Here is a 22,281-nt window from a genome sequence, read left to right as displayed (position 1 = left end):
GGCTACTCAGCCCAGGGCCTCTTCACACAGGGCCGTTCTCCCTCCCCTGGCCCACACTCAGGTTGCTGCAGCATCTCGTCACCAGACCCTGCACCGCGCCAGGTCCCAGCCTCGCTGCTCACTGCAGGAAGTCTGCGTACTCCCTCCTAGGGCTACACACCCTCAATCAAATTCATTCCTTAATTGAGTCTGCAGCCACTGAACCACATTGCCAATGGCAACAGTAAGGTTCCTTTCCCAGATGGGTAATGAATGGAACCACCAACCCCTTTTCTAGAGAAGGCCTGTTGACATCAGCTTAAAAAAGACAGCAAGGGCGCACCACCGACTCAGAAAGCTGACAGGAGAGCTTAGAGGCCTTTGCAAAGGCAGAGAACACATGACATCGCAATCTCAGAATCAACCCACAATTATCACTGAAGCCCTGTGTCCCTCTCGTTATCCCGGATCCCACCTTGAGTCGGTCCACCAGCTCCCTTTCTTCCTTCTTCTGCACAAACTGAGTAACCCAGTCAGGCTCCCCAGCAGGCCTCAGGGTGTCTGGGGTCTCTTGGCAGGAGGATGCAAGAGACGGTGGCTGGTCCTTCCCGGCATTTAAGGGGACAGTTCCAGTTTCAAGGAGACGTGCCTCCTCTTGACGTTTCTTCTGTTCAAAGTCACGGAGCCAGGAAAGGGCTCCACAGATAAGGCTTAAGGATTTTCCCTACGGGAAGGAAAATGTTTTCGGAAATAGAGAACAAAAAACAAAGCTTCCCGAATCACCTTTCCCATTTTAATAAAGCCGTCAAGGAAGGTCTGACTTTAAATAGGAGAGGGTGCTCCGAGACCAGCTGGGAAAGGAAAGGAAGGAATTAGCAAGAGAATAGCCAGGAAAAATAGGAAGAACAGAGAAATAAAGTGAACCTATGTGTTTAATTATATAGCTCACCGTTCCTAAAAGAATTTAAAGTGGCTTATCAGGTTACATATAAGTACTACAAGTTAACATAAGTAGAAGAAGATGAGAAATTAAACAAATAGCCCCAAAAAAGAATTATGGACAAGCAACGCATAGGCGCAATCCTGTATAGCTGCTGAGGGAGCCACACTTGGCTCCAGGCTTTACTGCAGCCACTGTGCAGAGAGAAGATGATCAGCCCCATGAGTCCCAGTGTTCAAACTTTCTTAAAGCAAACCCATTGCCCTGGAGAATACAACTCTTGATTTAAAGACTAGAATTTTCCCTGTGGGTCCCTGTTATGGGTTGAATTGTGTCCCCCCAAATTCAAAGTCCTAGCCCCCAGTGTCTGAGAAGGTGACACTGACAGAATAAGTTTCCGTTGTGGGACTTTGTCACGGCAGCACGAGCAGACTCACACAGTCCTTTCAGAGAAGCCGCCACAGTGAGGTGCACAAAGCTGCTGCTTCTGGTGTCCAATGGGCGATCCAGCTCAGGTGAGTCTCTGCAGGGGCTGACACCTCTGGTCCAGGCAGCCAGCTCTCTGAGCCTGCTTAACCCGGGGGGTTCGCAGAGCATCCAACCACAGGAGAAAGAGCTCTCCAAGGGGTGGGACTTAGAAGACATCCGAAAGTGAAGGGTAACTGAGATACACAACAAGGAGAAAAGGCCACAGAACTGAGAGCACCAACAGTGAAGGGCTGAGCAGAGGAAGAGGATGCATGGGACCAGCAGAGGGCTGAGACGGAAAGAGAGGAGAGGGAGGAGATGGGCCTTCAGGTAAACGAAGCGGAATGAACACACACTCATCTATGTTCTTTTCCAAAAAACGCTAAAACTACATTAAAGGAGTACAAGAGGCTTATACCCACAAAAACAAAGAAAGTGGAAGAAGTGACCGTTTTAAACTTAAGACAGACGGAAAGCAGAGAAATGGAACTGAGCTAGCAGCATGAAGGACACTGAGCCTGAGTGCCTGCAGAGGTCCTCCCGCTCCCCTCGGAAACGCGGCAGGGCGCTGAAAACCAAAGGATCAACTGAAATTCTTTTCAAGGATGATGAGAGTCCCAGGTTGCAGTCCCCACTCCTCGAAGAAGACGGGAAGTTTATTCTCTGGAGGAGCTGAGCCAGGAGAGCCCTGAAGAGAACAGGTTGACTAAAGAGTGGAGAAGAGGGCCGGGCTGACAACAGGGCATTAAGTGAAAGACTGTGCACGTGCGGCCACTTCCCTAGGACACCCTCAGAACACTGGCTGTGAGGCTTGGACCCACGAGGCAAGGGTAGAGGAGCCTTCTCTGGAGACATTGAACGGCTCCCAGAAAATCCCACTGACACTGCCAAGTGGAGGCCCCAACAGAGAGGCCCAGCCCACCAGTCCACAAGCCAGCCTGCAACACAGGCCTTTCACTCAGCCTTGTGGTGGCTTTTTCTTGAACACCAACAGAAGACAGCTAAGTGTCACCAGACATCTGAGGAAAGCCTCCAACAAAACTCAGAACCCAAACTGGGAAAAAACTTCAAAATACTACTATAATTGATAGCCTCAGAAAGATATTATTTCCATGAAACAAGAACAGGATGCTATTTTTTTTTTTTTTTTGAGGAAGACCAGCCCTGAGCTAACATCCGATGCCAATCCTCCTCTTTTTTGCTGAGGAAGATTGGCCCTGGGCTAACACCTGTGCCCATCTTCCTCTACTTTATACGGGATGCTGCCACAGCGTGGCTTACCAAGCAGTGCGTTGGTGCACGCCCGGGATCCGAACCGGCGAACCCCGGGCCGCCGCAGCAGAGCACACACACTTAACCGCCTGCACCACTGGGCCGGGCCCCAAGATGCTATTTTTAAAAGCCAGAGAATAACGAAAAAAAAGAAACCTTGCCATGTGCGACAATGTGGATGGATCTTGAGACATTATGCTGAGTGAAATAAGTCAGATGAAGAAAGAGAAACACTGTATGATCTCACCTATATGTGGAATCTAAAAAAAACCCAAACTCATAGATACAGAAAACAGACTCATGCTTATCAGTGGTGGGGGGCCGAGGGGGGGGGAGGTGCTGTGAGGGGGGGGTGCAAAAATGGGTGAAGGGAATCAAAAAGTACAAACTTCTAGTTATACAATAAATAAGTCCTGGGGATGTAATGTACAGCATGGTGCTATAATTAGTAATACTGTATTGCACATTTGAATAGAAAGACTAGGCAATAAAGTTAAAAGAAATCTCAAGGAGGTAGAATTTAAAGCAAAAACGAAAACAAACCAGGGTGCCCAAAGAGATGGGCAATTAGAAGAAAACAATCACAGGATTAACCAGGAAGTCCAAAACCCAATGAATGAGAGTACAGGAAGATTATCATCAAATACAAGAAAATGTCTCAGAACTGAAAGGTGGAGCCCCAGATGCAAAGGCCAGCACAAGGAATTAACCACACACACATCAGGCCCATCAACATGAGATTTCAGAGCACAAAGAATAAAGAGAAGGTTCTGAACACTCTAGAGGGTGGGGTGGGACCACGTCACAAAGGACTGAGAGGCAGACCACCACTGGACTTCTCAATAGCAACAATGGAAACTAGAGGAAGCAACTGGGAGGGAAAATTGTTTTGAAGCTAGAACTATATACCAACCAAACTATCACTATCAATCAAGTGAAAAGGTAGAATTAATACATTTTCAGACTAGCAAAGTCTCAAACACTTACCTCCTACACAACCCTTCTCAAGAATGTTCTGTACCAAAACAAGGAAGTGAACCAAGAAGATACGGAATCCAGGAAACAGAGAATCCAGTGCGGAAAAAATAAGGAAAGAATACACGCAACAAGATGGATGAATCCTAAAAGTATTAGGCTGAGCAAAAGAAGCCAGGCACAAAAGAGTACCTGTTATGATTCCATTTCCATGAAATTCTAGGAAGATAATACGAATCCACAGACACAGACAGTGGATCAACGACCGCCAGGGACTGGGGTGGGTGAGGTGGCTGTGCAGGAACAGCAGCATGGAACCACTGCTAAGAGGCACAGGGAACTTCTTGGGGCAATAGAAATGTTTTGCATCTTGATTGAGGTGGTGGTCTTATGAGTATTTACTTCTGCCAAAACTCATTAAACTTGGAGACATAAAAGGAGCACATTTTACTATACATCAATTATACTTAATAAAGTTGGTTTTTTTAAAAGGAGAGACGGGAAATCCTAGGACAATAGCTGTGAAGTAGATCTAAGGAGCAACTAACTCAGATAAGAGCAAAAGGAGGGAGGACCTCAAAAAAGAAGTCTCCAGGGTAAAACGGAACTGATAATTGCTGTGGATTGAATTGTGTCTCCACAAAATTCATGTGGTGAAACTCTAATCCCCCACGTGACTGTCTTGGAGAAAGGGCCTTTAAGGAGGTGATTACGGTTAAATGAGGTCATAAGGGGGGAGCCCTGATTCTGCTAGAACTGGTGTCTTTATAAAAGGAGCAGAGACACCAAAGATCTCTCTCTCTGCCATGTGAGGACAGAGCGAGAAGGCAGCCATCTACAAGCCAGGAAGAAAGACCTCACCAAAAACCAGAGCCTGCTGAAACCCTGATCTTGGAATTTCTGTCCTCCAGAACAGTGAGAAAATAAATTTCTGTTGTTTAAGCCACCTAGTCTATGATATTTTGTTATGGCAGCCCCAGCATGCTAGGACAGTAATTTTATGTACGGAATATCATATTGGGAGGCCACTGGATGGTATGAGAGGAATTGGCCTAGGTATATTAGAAACTAAACAAACTTTTAAAAGGCAATTATTAACTCTAGAAAAACAAAAAATTGTGCAAGGAAAAAAACATAATTACAGTATACTGACTTAGCAGAGACTAAAACTTTTAATATAAATGTATCAGGAGGATGAGGAGAGGGAGAGAAAAGAGAGGGTAAGAAAGCTATATCTAGGGGCCGGCCCCGTGGCTTAGCGGTTAAGTGCGCGCACTCTGCTGCTGGCGGCCCGGGTTTGGATCCCGGGCGCGCACTGACACACCACTTCTCCGGACATGCTGAGGCCGCATCCCACATACAGCAACTAGAGGATGTGCAGCTATGACATACAACTATCTACTGAGGCTTTGGGGGAAAAGAAATAAATAAATAAAAATTATTAAAAAAAAAAAAAAGAAAGCTATATCTTATCTACCATACAGGGAAGGTACCAATGATTAACATCAAGAAATCAAGAAATAGCTACAAAGCTTATAATTTCAAAATATGCCTTGCAACTATATTTCTTAAGAAACAGTTAAAAGAATTAATAGTATCCGTCCAGTGAACCAAGTTTGATAAACTTGACTTTTTAAATAACACGCACTGGGTCCAGCCCCACGGCTTAGTGGTTAAGTGCGCACGCTCTGCTACTGGCGGCCCGGGTTCGGATCCCGGGCACGCACCGATGCACCGCTTCTCCGGCCATGCTGAGGCCGCGTCCCACATACAGCAACTAGAAGGATGTGCAGCTATGACATACAACTATCTACTGGGGCTTTGGGGAAAAAAAGAAAAAGGAGGAGGATTGGCAATAGATGTTGGCTCAGAGCCAGTCTTCCTCAGCAAAAAAATAAATAAATAAATAACATGCGTTATTCTTTGATTAAATCTTGTCTATTACTTTAAACAAAGGCAGAGGATATGTTCAACAGTATCACGTGCTACAGAGTGGTCGAGTAACAACTTCAAATATCCGAGTCTGTTAACTGAGAAGTCACTACTGACTCTAAAATATATTTCAGTGGGTTGGTAGGGGAAGAAGTCATGTTGCCCTGGGTTTAAATGGAAGGTAAGAAGGCTAGCAGAATACTATTTTATTTTATTATTTTCGTGTGTGTGTGAGGAAGATCAGCCCTGAGCTAACATCTGCCAATCCTCCTCTTTTTTCTGAGGAAGACTGGCCCTGGGCTAACATCCATGCCCATCTTCCTCCACTTTATATGGGACACTGTCACAGCATGGCCTGACAAGCAGTGCATGGGTATGTGCCCCGGATCCAAACCGGCAAACCCCAGGATGCCGCAGTGGAGCACGCGCACTTAACCGCTTGTGCCACCGGGCCGGCCCCTAGCAGAATACTATTTTAAAGAACCACCCTGCACATTATATTCATGACCCACATTTTGTTAACTGGCAGGACTTATTCTCTCCCACTCACTGTATATGAAAGAGCAAAAACGAACAGTGGAGTACCCCAGTTTGCACTCTTCCTGTCCCACGAGATCATGTCATCTTAAGAGACAGCGACACGCTTCCATCAGCAAGTGAGAGAAAAGGGATGAGTCACTTTCTTCTACTCAGTCATTTAACATACACATATTAAGAGGCTCCTGGGGGCCAAACTTGCCAAGCTCCGCTAGATGAGAGGGACAGAGGTGAGGAGCACAAGGTCCTGATCCTCCAGGAGGTCGCAGCCTAGGTGGGGGACCTCCACATCAACATACATATTTCATTCTCATATAGTACTTGCTATAAAAGGTAACAAAAAGTTCGAGAGAGAAGCGGGAACCGGTCACCACAGCCCTAACAATCCTCAATGGCTGGCCTCTAATAAATCCCTCCCTCATTCCAAGCCAGGAAGGAAAAACTTAGAGGCCCTTAGAGGCTGGATCCTTCCAGCACTGAGTAACCTAGTTCCTGGAGACTAAACCAGTATGTTTAATCTGTGAATAAACCAAAGTAATTTCTATGTTCCTCAACAGGGAAGTAACTGTGTGCCTGAGAAATCTGGGAAGTTTCAGTGTTATGGGTGATGGTCTCCACTGCCATTCAAATTCTCATGTGCCTTTAGCCTAATTCTTCTCAGCCCCTGGGGCTGTGTTTAACAATTTAATAGAGGGAAGTGACAATTATTCAGAAAGACAACTGAGAGAACTACTTTGCCCAACTTCAAACCATGAGAATCTGTGCAAGGCAAACAAGCACACCAGGCTGTCTCTGATTTGTCGTAATCAGGGGCTCCCAAGACCCTTCTCGGGCCCCGACGATCCATACTTACAGTGCCAGTTGGACTCTCAAATATCCCAATCTTGCCAGCCTCCAACACCTGGTATAGTTCGGCCATGAAGTCCTTCTGGATGGAATATGGTGTGAAGGGAAAAGGGAAATGGATGCCAGCAACCTGCTGGGTTTTATTAGCCATGGTCCTGGGGGGGAAAAAAAATCTGGTAGCTCTCTGATGAGCCAGGAAGAACTGGCTTGAAATCCTGAAGAGTTCCTAAGAGCAGACTCAACACTAGTTACGGGATTTTTCCTTAAGCTGTAGGAGAAATTTTTTGTGCAAGCAGAGACTACGTTCTCTCCAGCATGTGCATCTCTCCATGAAGCTCTACCAAAACCATGCAGTCCATCTAAGACATCTATCAGAAATGGCTGTAGCAGGGGCCGGCCCCGCGGCTTAGCAGTTAAGTGCGTGCGCTCTGCTACTGGCGGCCCGGGTTTGGATCCCGGGCGCGCACCGACGCACCGCTTCTCTGGCCATGCTGAGGCGGTGTCCCACATACAGCAACTAGAAGGACGTGCAACTATGACATACAACTATCTGCTGGGGCTTTGGGGAGAAAGAGGAGGAGGATTGGCAATAGATGTTAGCTCAGGGCTGGTCTTCCTCAGCAAAAAGAGGAGGATTAGCACGGATGTTAGCTCAGGGCTGATCTTCCTCACAAAAAAAAAAAAAAAGAAAGAAACGGCTGTAGCAGAATGCAGCCTGGGAAAGGCCCTAAACAGAACCCCCCCATCTCTTGACCCGGGATGCCTTTGCTGCCTGGATACCTTTCTAAGGCCTCTACAGAGGCCTGGAGATTTCCTCTCCAAGACCTGTGCTCCAGGATCAAGATTGTTGCTTGTAATTACTTCTGCAGCATTCCTCTCTCACATCTCACAATGCAGCTTCGCAGGACAAAACTGTTCCCTTTATCCTGTCATGAAGACCTGTAAAGTCATGACACACAGACAGAGAAATTCAAGGACAGCCTTCTACATGGCTCTGGTTAACACACACATCTCTCTTTTACAGGCACCTTTAGTTTGCTTCTTATTTCATCCTCACCTCCATTTCCAGTACGAACCAGAGCCGCCTCCTAAAACGTCTTCAGCCTCAAGAAATCAGAGCTTCCTGTCTGGTTCCAGACTGGGAGAGCTCTCTTTACAGGGACCAAGCCCTGGCTGGAAGAGCTCCCCAACGCTGAGCCCACAGCATGTCTCTCCCCTTGCCAGGCCAAGGTCTCAGGAAAACTTCTCTGCTCTGTGTTTATCTCATCTTTTTCCTCCCCTTCTGAACCCGATTTCTCTGAGAGAGCTTCTCCAGACCCCTTCTTCCTTTAATCACCATTTAGAGGACTGACTCTTCCATCCTGGCTCCCACACTCTCTCTCTGGAAGTCACTGTTCCAAGCAGTTTAGCAGGCCTATCTTTTCAAAGTACAAATATCAACAAATCTAAAACCCCTTTACCTCTCTGCTATGTCACCGGCCTCAAGAAGACTGGTAATGGTGTCAATCACTTATGAGGGGAAAGGTAGCTGCCATGACGTTCTTCAGTTTAGGGGCAGTCAAAATGATGACAGAGGTGGAGGGGTAACTATAAGGAGGGTGACTTAAAAACCTAGGACAATTCAATACCAAGGAGGAAGCACATGATCAAAAAACCATTAAAACACGAGGGGAAGAAGAAAGGCATCTAACCAATTCTGAGCACCTCCTATGTGTTCAACACTTTACAGGCCCTTTTATCATTTCTTTTAATCTGTACAACACTGTAAGGATATGGTTGTTGGATACCGATGCCTACAGAAATTAAATAATTGTTCAGTCTCAGCTAGTAAGAGGAAAACCAGGGATCCAAACCCAGGTCCACACAGCTCTGTCTTAGTCAAATTCATCTGGCTGCAAGAGATAACTAGCATTAAGTAGAAGGGAGATTTACTGAAAAGATACATATTGAGAGATTAAGAATTGAGACGATCTGGGAAAACAAAGAACAGAAGCCTGACAGAGTGGGACTTCCTGCAGACTAGAGCTACAAAGTAGTTCAGATTTCAAGACAGCTGCAGGAACCTCACCAGCAAGTCAACACCCATGGATTTCCACTCTCCTGCTCAGCCACATGCCAGAATGGGGCCACTACTTCCTCTGCTTACTCACAGCTTCTGATTATCCAAAACTCCAGCCTGCACATAGCCTCTTCAGCTGCCTCTACCTTTTAGCTTCAGCTCCTACTGCCAAGAGAAAATTCTTTTCATGTTTCTTAGTTCTAAATCCCAAGTGAAAAACCTGATCAGCATCTCCTCAAGACAGATCACTGGTCAGCTACAGATGGTTTGCTGAGGCACTTGGCCTGATCTAATCAGCTTGGGTTTTGCCCTTGGGGAATGATGAGTCCTCAATATTTAGGATGCAGCTCACCTCCTCAGAGAAGCCTCTCCCTCTATTTGGCCACTCTCTAGCGGTCAAATACCACTCTCCCACTCAAATACACACACATATACACCACCCTGCTTTAAGTCACTCTTTTATCTCCTTACCCTGTACTTAATTTCTTCACAGCTCTTAGCACTATCTGAGCTTATTTTATTTACTGTCCTCCCTCACTAGAATATAAGCTGCAAAAAGGAGGAAGCTTGTCTGTCTTGTTCTTCCCTGCCCCTCGCACTCAGGATAGGTGCTCTGGCACCTGGAAGGCATGCAATAAAAATCTGATGAACGAATGAAGAGCCAGCTTGACATGTAGGTGGAGGTTTCTGTTCTTCAAAGGTGTAGGTAGAGGAGGTCCCAATGACTTAAATACCTAGTCCAAGGGCCAGTTCTTTAATGCTTTCAAAATGTTTTCATATAATCTCACAACAACCCTATCTGGTATTTTTATTAGCTCTATTTTATAGATGAAGAAACTGAGACTAAGAGAGGTTAAGTGACTTGCCCACAGTCACTCAGCAAGGGATTGAATCCAAGATCTGAAGGCAAATCTGCCAGACCTCCAAGCCCCTGAGCTTTGTAGTTCACCACGTCTCCTCCTAGCAGGCTAAGGAGGGTGAAGACTTGGTGACCAAACTTTAGAATGACAACACGAAACAATACAGAACAAACGTAATTATTATTTCACTTCCCTGTGGGTGGTAATTACAGATCTCTTTATTCCAGAAGCAGCACAAGCTAAATCATAACTTAAAGGAGGGTTTAGATAAACCCACGAATAATGGATATACTAAGCACTATGAAGGACGTTTTGTCTAAGTTCTTCTTCAGCTTGGCTGCGTGGAGAACAACCACGCCCTCCCACACAAGTCCTCTCTAGACTGCTCCACCAGTGCTAAGGCACGTACCTGCACAGCAAGTCTCAGGTGCACTACATGAGGTAAGACAAAGTGAAAGCACCTTAGGACATATTAGTTCTAAAGTGTCCATTCTCTTCAGTCTTCAATTATCACTTGTTATCTACTTGGGTATTAACTTGTGCTACAGACTGAACTATGTCCCCCTCCCCCAAATTCATGTGTTAAAGCCCTAACCCCCAACATGAGATTGTATTTGGAGACAGGGCTTTTAGGAAGTAATCAACATTAAATGAAGGAGATAAAGATTAAGTGAAGTCATAAGAGTGGGGTCCTAATCCTTATAAGGACTGGTGCCCGTCTAAGAAGAGAGAGAGCTCTCTTTCCCAGCCACGTGAGGACACAGGAAGAAGGGGGCCTTCCACAAGTCAGGAAGAGGATCCTCACCAGGAGAGGCTGGCACCTTGATCTTCAACTAAAACTGTGAGAAAATAAATTTCTGTTGTTTAAGCCACCTAGTCCATGGTATTTTGATACGGCAGCCTGTGCAGACTGAGACAACTATGTTCCCGGTGTTTTCTTGCTGTTACGCTCCTAAAACACTTTAACTTCACACACCTGGGGACACACCGCCCCAAGAGAAAAGGTTTTCTGCACCTGCTGTTAATCCAGAGCCACAGCATGCTGCAAAGCTGGGAGGACAGCCCAGGCCATACCCCCCTCATTCTCACCTTCACCTGGCCTTCTGACTCCCTCCCAGCTGCGTCCTCAGAGCTCTCATACTATGCAGGAAAAACCCAGCTAGTTATCAGTATTTACTTCCACTTTTGTGACACTTCCTCCAACAACCTGGTCAACTCCACTCACCCCACTGCTCTTGACTGGACCCTACTCCGCCTTGATTCCCTGAAGGGCAGAAGAGCAGGGCCGTTAACAGTATGGGCTCTGGGGTCAGGCTGCCAAGTTTGGGATCCCAGCTGCATTTTTACTTAAGTTAATATCCCTAAGCCTCAGTGTCCTCATCTGTAAGGGAGAGCTAGGTAACAGCGCATACTCACAGCATTGTAGTGACCACTACATAAGATAATCTATGAAAAGTGCTTTGCAGAGCCGGGCGAATTGAAGCCCTTGATGCGCGTCAGCTATTACTACTCCAAGCACAGCTCCATTCCCTGCAGGTCCCGCCCTCACCGGCCTCCCCTTGCCCCTCGCATTGGTTCCTCGCCTGTCAATCACAAACTGGCCCCGCCCCTCCAGTTCCGGGACGTTTTCCCGCTCCCGACTCGCCCCGTCCCTTTGAAACAGCCGCCCACGCCCCCACCCCGTTTGCGTTTCCACCGGAGTCTGCCCTTTCTCATCTCGCTTCTCCTCGTCCTCAGCTCTGTCACCACGCGGCGCCGCGCTCACCCTTTTTGCCAGCAGGACTGCTTCACTGAGACCAGGCCCAAGAGGAATCAGAACGGAACGTCGCTTAATTTGAAATCGCGCTCCGCTGCGTCAACGTCGGGCCGCAGGAGGAGCGTGCTGCGCTGCCACGCCACCGCGCCACTGCGCGTGCGCACCCCGGGACTTGAAGGGGCGCGGCTTCCCCCCTCCCCCTCCCCCTTTTGCGCCACTGCGCTTGCGCGGCGGGCTCAGGGCCGGGTTTTTTTTCTCGCGCTAAGAACGCTGGAAGAGTCGGACGTTCAGAGGCTGTGGTGAGGTAGCAAGCCGAAGCACAGCCTGTGGGCTTAGCGCCCTGCCTCCCTCTGCCCCCCAGGCAGGTGTAGGGATGTTTGATTGATCCTGCGCCAGTTAGCGCAAAATGTTCTCAACAGCGCTCAACAGTTGCTTCACTTGATCAAATTCGCCGTTGTTTATCAAATGCCCGAGGAAGGAGATGCTGTAGCCAAGAATCAGGAAACCTGCATTGTAGTCCCGGCTCTTATCAGGCCTTAATATGTGTGAACCTAAGTTATTTTACCTCTAAAGTGGAAGGTACCTGCCCTGCCCACCTCAACAGGGCTGTACAGGATCTTCTGTGTCTTAAGATCATGTAAATGAAAGCACTCTGAAGACAAGTTTAGGGAATTTTCCTGCTCAGTGCCAGGCACGACCCTGGGGGGGCAAAGAAGATAAAGCACCAGCCCTGCCTTCAGGGAGCTCACCTTCTAGTTAGGAAGACAAAACACATCACCTTAACCTCCCTGGACTTGGGTTCTTTGTTCAATGGAGGGATTGGCTACATGACCTCTACCAGCTTTTCTGAAAGTGTATGTCCAATGTGTGTTTTTTCCAACACCACCAAGCAATTAACTCAATTTTGACACTATCTGGAAATAGCGTCAGATCCCACATTAAGGGCTCAGTCTTGTACTACTAACTGTAGAACTTGTAGCCCAGGTTAACACTTCCAATGCCAATCGCACGTCCAGGTTGTCACCTGTGCTTTTGACCTACCAGCTGTAGATAGGAGGTTCCCATGACCCCATCCTTGGGTTCGATTAATTTGCTTGAGAGGTTTCACAGAACTCAGGAAAACATTTTACTTACTAGATCACCAGTTTATTATAGAAGGCAATAACTCAGAAACAGCCAGAGGAAAGAGATGCATATTACCTAGGCACTGGGAAATTCCGCCGGAAACATGCCTGTCCCATAAGAGAAAATATCTCTCTAGAGACCAGATTGCTCCCATCCCCAAGACCTCATGTGCCTCTCCCTGGAACAGTGCAAGATGCACCCTAATAATATTTGTATCTCTGAACCCTAGTTTCTTTGATTACTATGTCCAGTGTATATATTACTTTTGCTCATTAAGCCACACTCTAGTGGGTGTGGGATACATTCTGTTTCCTCACATGATGGGTTGATCTAATTAGTCAAACTGAATTTTCAGGCTGCCCCACTCTCACTGTCTCCATGAGGTATTCAGTGGTGTGTGAAATGGGAGACTAGAGTTCAGGAAAGAGGTAGGAGCTGCTTATATGGATTTGACCACCCCTGGGTAAAAGCACTAAAGCTATGATAAGTGGTAAAATTTCTGAAGAAGTGAATAGTTAAAAAAAAAAAACGGAGGGAGGCATCCACATGCAAAAGAATGAAGGCGGACCCTTACCTTACACCATGTATAAAAATTAACTCAAGGGCTGGCCCAGTGGTGTAGCAGTTAAGTTCGTGTGCTCCACTTTGGTGGCCCGGGGGTCGCAGGTTGGGATCCTGGGCGCAGACCGACACACCACTTGTCGGGCTATGCTGTGGCGGTGTCCCATATAAAGTAGAAGAAGATGGGCATGGATATTAGCCCAGGGCCAGTCTTCCTCAGCAAAAAGAGGAGGATTGGCATCGGATGTTAGCTCAGGGCTAATCTTCCTCACCAAAAAAAAAAAAAAACCTCAAAATGGATTTAAATGTAAGAATTAAAACTATAAAACTCTTAGAAGAAAACATAGGGGAAAAACTTCATGACATTGGATTTGGCAATGATTTCTTGGATATGATACCAAAAGCATAGGCAGCAAAAGTAAAAAGAGATAAATTGGACTACAACAAAATTTAAAACTTCTGTGCATCAAAAGACTCAATCAGCCAAGTGAAAAGGTAACCTACAGAATAGAAGAAAATATTTGCAAATCATATATCTCATAAAGAGCTAATATCTATAACATATAAAGAACTTCTACAACTCAACAACAAAAAAGAAACCAATTAAAAAGTGGGCAGAGGACTTGAATAGATATTTCTCCAAAGAAGATATACAAATGGCCAAGAAGCACATGAAATGAGGTTCAAATCACTAATCATTAGAGAAGTGCAATCAAAACTACAATGAGATACACCTATTAGGATGGCTACTATTTAAAACAAACAGAAAACAAGGGTTAGCAAGGATGTGGAAAAATGGAACTCTTGTGCACTGCTGGTGGGAATGTAAAATGGTGCAGCCACTATGGAAAACAGTATGGCAGTTCCTCAAAAAATTAAAAATAGAACTACCATATGATCCAGCAATCCCACGTCTGGGTATACACCCGAAAGAAGTGAAAGCAGGACTCAAACAGATATTTGTTCCCACGTTTATAGGCACATGATTCACAAGAGCCAAAAGGTGGATGCAACCCAAGTGTCCATCAACTGATGAATGAATAAACAAAATGTGCTATGTATGTACAATGGAAGATTATTCAGCCTTAAAATGGAAGGAAATTCTACACATGCTACAACGTGGATGAACCCTGAGGACATTATATGCATTACTCAGCGTTCTCCAGAGAAACAGAACTAACGGGATGTGTGTATATGTAGATTTATTTTAAGGAATTGGCTTACCTAATTTTGGAGATTTGGCAAGTCCAAAATCTGATGCGGTAGGCCGGCAGGCTGGAGACTCAGGGAAGAGTTGAAGTTCAAGTATAAAGGCTGTCTGCTGGCAGAATCTCTTCTTGCTCTGGGGAGATCAGTCTTTGTTCTATTAAGACCTTCACCTGATTGGATGAGGCCCACCCACATTATGGAGAATAATCTGCTCTATTCAAAGTCCACTGATTTAAATGTGAATCTCATCTAAAAAACACCTTCTTGGAAACATCCAGCATAGTGTTTGACCAAATATTTGAGCACCATGGCCCAGCCAAGTTGAGACATAAAATTAACCATCACATTATGCTAAGTGAAATAAGCCAGTCACAAAAAAGACAAATACTGTATAATTCCACTTACATGAGGTACCCAGAGTAGTCAAATTCATAGAGACAGAAAGTAGAATGGTGGTTGCCAGGGGCTGAGTTGAGTGGGAAATTGGGGGTTGTGATTTAACGGGTATAGAGTTTCAGTTTTGTAAGAAGAAGAGAGTTCTGGGGAATGGTTGCACAACAATGTGAATGTACTTAACACTACTCAACTGTACACTTAAAAATAGTTAATATGGTAAACTTTATGTCTATTTTACCACAATTTAAAAAAAAAAAAAAAGAAGGAACAAAGCAGGGAATAACCTTTAAGAGACAGCCACAATGGGGGAGAGGAAGTTGAAAGAATGATTAATTCGAGGAGTAGAAGGCAAATTAGGGCCATCATGGAGCCAAAAGAGAAAATGATCAACATGGTCAGATATAGCAAGGTCAAGGAGGAGAATAACGAGAAAAAATCCCCTGGAAACTTCATGAGAGAGTGTCAATACAGTGGTGTGAACAAAATCACTTTGCAAGGGTTAAGGGAAATCTGAATGATGAGAAGGGTGGAGGGGCAGAAGTCACCATCTGTTCAGGAAGTCTAGAGAGGAGGAGAGCAAGAAGAGAGGGATGCGTGCTTGGAGGTGGAAGAAAAGGAGACAGTGCGAGGAATACTGGAGACATCGGCTCAAGCAGCAAGTGAGAAGGCAACTTCTCCCTCTGCCTTTGGCCATTTTCCTCTCCAGGTAGCCTGACTTGGTCAAGATCCCAAAAGATTCAAGATTAGGGGCCCCATGAAATCTCAGACAAGGTGGGGGCAGCTGTTTTAGTCCAGAATGTGCAGCCAGGGAGCAGTGGCAGGAGCCGGAGATCACGACAGGGTTGGGCGTATCCTGAGAAGTCCAAGCTTGAAGCAAATTGAAGTGAAAGTCAAAAAGCCGAAGGCAGAGTATAAAGCTAGACTGAAGGCCAAGGGGACAAATGCGCACGTATAAAGCATTGGAAGTCTCAGTTCTCAGGTTCAGAAGCTAAAACCAGAGCAGCGTTTCTCCTGTCAAGTCCAACTATCTCACCAACCCCCACCAACCACATTCCTGTCATCCTAAAGAGATGACGCCTCTCTATTGATTCAGGGGACGGTGCCTTACCCTGGTGTATTAGTCAGGCTTCTGCAGAGAAACAGAACCAATAGGTTGTGTATATATACGTATACAGTGAGGGGTGGTGGGGAGAGACAGAGATTTATTTTAAGGAATTGGCTCATGCAATTATGGAGGCTTGCAAGTCCAAAATCTGCAGTCCAAAATCAGGCTGGAGCCCCGGGGAAGAGCTGACATTGCAGTTCAAGTCCAAAGGCCTCTGCTGGCAGAACTCCTTCTTGCTCTGAGGTGGTCAGTCTTTTGTTCTGTTCAGGCCTTCAACCAATTGGATGAGGCCCACCAACATTATAGAGGGCAATCTGCTTTACTTCTTTACAATTTAATGTTAATCTCATCCAAAAACACCCTCACAGAAACATCCAGAATAGTGTTTGACCAAATATCTGGGCACCATGGCCCAGCCACGTTGACACATAAAATTAACCATCACACCTGGGTAATAATTACAGCCATTAATTAAGTGCTTAGTATATACCAAGTACACAGCACTATTTCATGTCATTCTTTAGAGCCAATAAAGTAAGTTTAAATATTCTCATTTTTAAATATGAGTAAACGAGTTTCAGAAAGATTTTACCCAAAAATTCATAAAATTTAGAAGCAAGCAAAACCATTCTGATCCCTGCTAACGTCAAAGAAGGAAAATTAGTCAATTTGAGCAAAGTAAGAATGAATTCTCTAGTCTTTCCACATCTTTATAAGTTCTCAGAATCAAGTTCCAATAGCCTAAATGTTTCTTGACTTTTGAAAAAAAATTATTGCCTCCTTACTTCATGCCAGACAAACTACTACACTTTATATTCATTATCTCCTTTAATCCTTACAGTAATGTTGAAAGAGTAAGCAAATCCATCAGGATTGGGTTTGCCTGTGACAGAAAACTCAAATAACATTAGTTAAAATAGATGAAATTTTATCTCTACCCACTCCCTAGATAAACGAAGTCTGAAGGTGAGATGTCCAAACTGGTAAACAGCTCTACCATCATAACTGATCTAGGTTCTTCCTATCTTTAACCCCTGCCATCTTCAATATATCACTTTCTCTTACTGTTTAGTTCCAACCATCATGTCCACAGTCTAGTCACCAGGAAGACAAGCAGGACAAAAATGGATGTGCCCTGCCCTTTAAGAATACTCCTTGGAAGTCGCATATGCCCCGTTCCCTTACACCCCCTCAGTCAGAACTTAGTTACATGGCCACACCTAGCTGCAAGGAAGGAGGGGAAACATATTCTTTATTCTGAGCAACCAAATGCACAGTTAAAAAAAGGAAGAAGGGGAGAATGGATATTGGGAGACAATATCACTGGAGGTACTATAAATACCACTTTGTAGATGAGAAATCAGGCACAAAGGAAGTGAAGCACAGAGCTTTGAAGGAGCAGAAAAGAACTAGTCAGTAATAACTGTTACGTGGTAGTGGGAGCAAGGATTCAAATGCAAGTTTTAGGATGATTTTTTAAAAATAAATTAGAATGGACTTAAAGTTATCCCAACAATAATATCACTTACTCTATGGCAATCTGATGTGCTTTCTTATGTGAGAGACAGGGCTGGAGGCATTGCTGCTCCACTGTATACGATCCACAGAACACCTGTTTATGCTCTAACCTAAAATCCGAATATACCATGGAAGTGTATTGAATGGATGGTCATTGAATATCTAAATCATTTCCAAATAATGTGAACATTAATTACTGAACATAGGTTTATCTACTTTTGGCTTCCTATTGTAGAGAAACTAAAGATATTTGAGTCTATTAGTGAACAAGTTTTATGCAATGCTGAGACATTTTCTATGAAAAAAAGGCACATTTCTAGAAATCTATAAAAGGCATTTGTAAGTTTGCCTAGCCATAAAATGCTAATATAGTTCACAATTGCTTGCTTCTTAGTTTTTCACTAGGAATTAAGGATTCTAAGGGTTAAGAATTCTAATCAGGGGTCGGCCCAGTGGCGCAAGCGGTTAAGTGCACGCGTTCCGCTGCGGCGGCCCGGGGTTCGCTGGTTCGGATCCAGGGCGCGCACCGACGCACTGCTTGGCAAGCCATGCTGTGGCGGCCTCCCATATAAAGTGGAGGAAGATGGGCACAGATGTTAGCCCAGGGCCGTCTTCCTCAGCAAAAAAAGAGGAGGATTGGCGGATATTAGCACAGGGCTGATCTCCTCACAAAAAAAAAAAAAAAAAAAAAAAGAATTCTAATCAATACATTAATAATAAGGGAAGTATCTCCATATGCAAGGAAAATAGGATATGTGTTTTGATAAAACATGGTATAAGACTGGAAATGCATTTTACTGACAGAAAATAAGGCAATTTTGTCCTAAAGAGACGCTGGCTGTTTTGGAACGGGAAAGAGGAAAACATAGGACAAAATCTAAATGTAAAAGAAAGGTTTGTGGAAAAGAATCTTGGGAAAGGAATTTTAATATGTGATCAAGCTGGCTAAGATTAAAATGAATTTATTAAAACGAGTTTTAATATCAAAATAAGCTAATGAAAAATTAAAATTTGGCTTTCTTTCTGTTGAAAGGACAATGTTTTCTTGGGCTATTGGCCTGCTTTGGATAACAGATTATAAAAGCTTCTTTACCTTTAAGTAACATGCCTAGAAAACAGAGATTTTGGTGGTTTTTTGTTTTGTTTTGTTTTGTTGATGAGAAAGATTAGCTCTGAGCTAACATCCGTGCCCATCTTCCTCTGTTCAGAGATTTTGTGTTTTAACAAAATAATTTCTTGTTTTGTTTCTATGAGGTCTTTAATTAAGAGAACTGAGTCTTCTTAGTATTAAAGGAGTTAAGTTTTGCTTACAAGGATGTAACCTTTGTATTTGCCTTTGAAACCTTTTATTTTTACTTTGGTCAAATAGATACTTAAGTATTACTTTGTAATGATCTGTGATCCTATTTGGTCAAGTAGCCAAACTTTTTAATATTTTTGACAAGCTTCCCAAAATATTCAAATTCTAAATGAAGTCTTTTTGATCTGAATGTAACTTTGGGATTTTCCAAGAGGCCCCTGGGATATCTCAAAAGATTTGTTCCTTCTCCTTATAAAAAGAGAGATTACACTAATTTGGCTTATTTGGCATGTCAAATTACATGAGAAGCATGGTTGAACAAGCAACAAGAAACCTTTTTAGGTTACGTTGTATGGGTGAATGTTACCAAAAAGTGTTCTAGAAATTGTATAAAATTCCTAAACATCTGGTATCTCCTAATATAATGTTTTTACCTGTAATCCTAGTTACTATCTAAAATGTATGCCACAAAAATACCCAAATTTCTTTGTCAATTGCATTTACCCATTGCCTTTTTTTAAAAGTCTTTTGTCAGTTACAGTTATTGTTTTACTCTGATGCTTTTACAAGTACATTTCATTTTCAAAGAGATTCATGGAAGACTTTGACAAGTACTCTGGATACAGGTGTTGATAACTTTGAGATCGTAACAGTAGACTGGGTGGAGTTTCTGGAACTCGAGTGGGGGACTGATTGCTTTGATGTTTTGTTTTCCAGGTATAAAGGACCCCTTTTTCTCCTCTCCTTTAGGCTACCTGTAACTTACAGCAATCTGGTAAGGTGTATCTTTGCAACAAAGGTTGAAACATTTACCTTTTTCTCTCTACCTGATCCCTCCAGAATTCAGAAACTCTTAAGTATTCTTTTCATGAAAATATATGTATTTGCATGGGTTCAGTGAAGGTCTGTTCTCCTTGTAACAGGACACAATTGGAAATATTGGCTACATTACCAAGGCTTTGACTAGAATGTCATATTCAAGAAAGATGTATATAGACTCAGAAACGACCAGACAGCTTTAAGGAACTACCTGGAAAAATCGACTACTACCTTGCATACAAGGTTTTAGCAAAGCAATCTTAAAAAAGAGCTTATGTGATCAATCACTATTTTTGCTGCATTTGTATAAATAATCAGGCCAAGTTTAATACAAACAAATTTAGTTTTACTGTGATTATCTTTAATAAAAATTGGGGTAATTGTGGGGAGAGAAATTATGTTTGCACCTTTGTAGATATTAAATTCTAGTCCTATTGTCTTTAAGGTTTTGTTATATACCTGTAAGCTGGACTGGATCCTAAATTCTTCTAGTTTCCTTAAACGTCTGGCTACGACTTGAAATCACCTTGGAAGGACTATACTAGGTCCTCCTCATACCCAGATGGCAGCCAAACTTCAGAAACTCGAGCCTTGCGTACACATCTCACAGCTAAAGAAGGCTCCCCCAGACATTTGGTCCTGAACAAATGCTGGGGACCTCCAAATCAAATTGACTAGGAAGAGAGGCAGCTGACATCTGAGGAAGACAGCTTTTCCAGGATGTCTGGACCAGGCCTGTGTACTTTCTTTCAACGTTATCTCTCACTTTGTTTCCTCTCTTTCTTCTTTGGAAGGATAACACCCTGGTCTATATTTCCCAATTTCTTGCAAAGAGGAAAACCTCTCTGATTGCTGGATTTGTCATCCGAAACCTCAATCTGTTCAGGACAAAAATGAGCCCTTAGTTCACCCTATAAGTAATTTCACTGGAATTCCAGATGCCATTATATGTTTAAATTGTTCTGCAGGCCCATTTTATAAAGTCAGGGTATAAAGTCTGCCTAATTTCATCCCTTGCTTTAATTTAACCCAACCTTGAGAGGGAAAGACAAGATCTTATGAATATTTGTATGATAAATTCTATAGGATGGCCAACGTAAATCGAATCATTTGTGCACTTGTTGATATACCCACATATTAAGGCAACCTCTTGATATGTAACAACACAGTGTCTGAGCCTTGGTTAAATGGTGGTAATGCCTCTATGCCAGTGAGTGAGTCCATAGATACTGATACAGGACCCTTATGTACACTCCCTGGTTACATTTTCATATGTGGAGGCTCCAACAATAGGCTTTATGCTCAGGCATCTCATTGCCTTGGCAGCTGGAGAGTATGAGGACAGTGCCCTTGCTATATTCACCACCCTGTTCTCTTGCATAACCAATCAGAATCCTCTCATTGGTCAGTTCCACTAAATTCCTCTAATCGCCTCAAAGAAGAGCTTCCAGGAGGTATGCATGATTCTGGGCTTGACTCCATGGGAAGGGCTTTTTTATCAAGGATCAGAGTGAATGCCAATGAACAGATGATCAGGAATCTCTCGCTAACACTAGAAGAGTTGGCCAATTTCATAGCCAAAGCAGTTGCGACCCAACAACAGTCGCTTTACTCATTAGTTTTAGATACTTGCTGAGCAAGGAGGTGTCTGTGCAGTAACAAACACCTCCTGTTGCTCATGGATAAACACCTCTGGGGAAGTAGACACCCAATTATATAGAATTAGAGAGCAAGCACACTGGCTGCAACAAATTTCACCCAATAATCCACTGTCTTTTGATTTATTCAGCTGCTTACCCTCAGGTCTGGGCTCCTGGTTTAGAACTATCACGCAAACTGGGCTTGTTGTGTTGTTCTTAATTAATCCTGCTTTGTTACTTGTTGTTAACTCTACCTATTCCCTGTGAACCTTTATAAACATGAGGTACTTAATAAGGTGATGTTAGCTCAACAATTTGAAATGATTTCAGATACTTATGACCTCAGGCAACTCTAGACATTGACTAAGAGATGCCTGAGAGTTCTCTCTCCTAACCTTCCTTGTTATTCAAATGTGGCCTAAATGGTTTCCAGCCACTATGCCCTTTCCTTCCAATGTGGTACATGACAACCAGGAAAGGTCCTTCCTGTACCGAGGGACAAAACCACCATGTGCAGAGAACCTGATTCTTGATCAGCAATGCTTTTGGAGAAAGACCTTAATCAAAAGGGGGAAATGTGGAAATTAATAAAGTGTAACTTCATTTACAATGGAATCAGGAGCCCAGAAGGGGGCTCTCCCATACAGTACCACTTGAGGTCAATTACAGGAAAGATAGTCGATTACAGATCTCAACAGAAAGAAGTCATCAACAGGAAAGAATCTTCAATTACAGGAAGAAATATGCATTGCATCCCAAACAGAAATTGACTACCTCAGCAACTCAGCTAATGAGAAGAGATCACCACCCTGAACTATTGCTTTTCTCCGGTGGACTTTTGTTCAAAACAACCCCTCCCAATTTCCTCCTTTTTCTCTATACAATAATGGTCCTCTCCCTTATTTGTTGGATTTGCCTGTGGTCCACCATAGCATGCACATCCTGAACTGCAATTCTTTGGCTATTCCTGAATAAACTCATTTT

The 22,281-nt window shown here is 43.9% G+C and overlaps 1 protein-coding gene across 5 annotated transcripts in view; it reads right to left on the bottom strand.

Annotated features, from left to right (window-relative positions):
* DDX11 (DEAD/H-box helicase 11) overlaps positions 1-11,742 on the bottom strand; it is a 35,133-nt gene extending 23,391 nt beyond the window's left edge. For 3 of the 5 annotated variants that reach the window (XM_058559070.1, XM_058559071.1, XM_058559073.1), the window contains exons 1-4: positions 11,634-11,742; positions 7,730-7,888; positions 6,957-7,104; positions 455-703 (exon numbers count right to left, since the gene is read on the bottom strand). In XM_058559070.1, coding sequence (XP_058415053.1) covers positions 455-703; positions 6,957-7,100 — 393 coding nt within the window. In that variant the 5' untranslated portion in view covers positions 7,101-7,104; positions 7,730-7,888; positions 11,634-11,742. Of the gene's footprint in view, positions 1-454; positions 704-6,956; positions 7,105-7,729; positions 7,889-11,633 lie in introns of those variants that run through there. The other 2 variants (XM_058559072.1, XM_058559075.1) reach the window with 2 other exon arrangements.
* Between the last annotated feature and the right edge of the window lie 10,539 nt (positions 11,743-22,281).

Source organism: Diceros bicornis, chromosome 17 (assembly GCF_020826845.1).
Source record: "Diceros bicornis minor isolate mBicDic1 chromosome 17, mDicBic1.mat.cur, whole genome shotgun sequence".
Lineage (NCBI taxonomy): Eukaryota > Metazoa > Chordata > Mammalia > Perissodactyla > Rhinocerotidae > Diceros > Diceros bicornis.
This window is presented reverse-complemented; position numbering and strand designations above follow the sequence as displayed.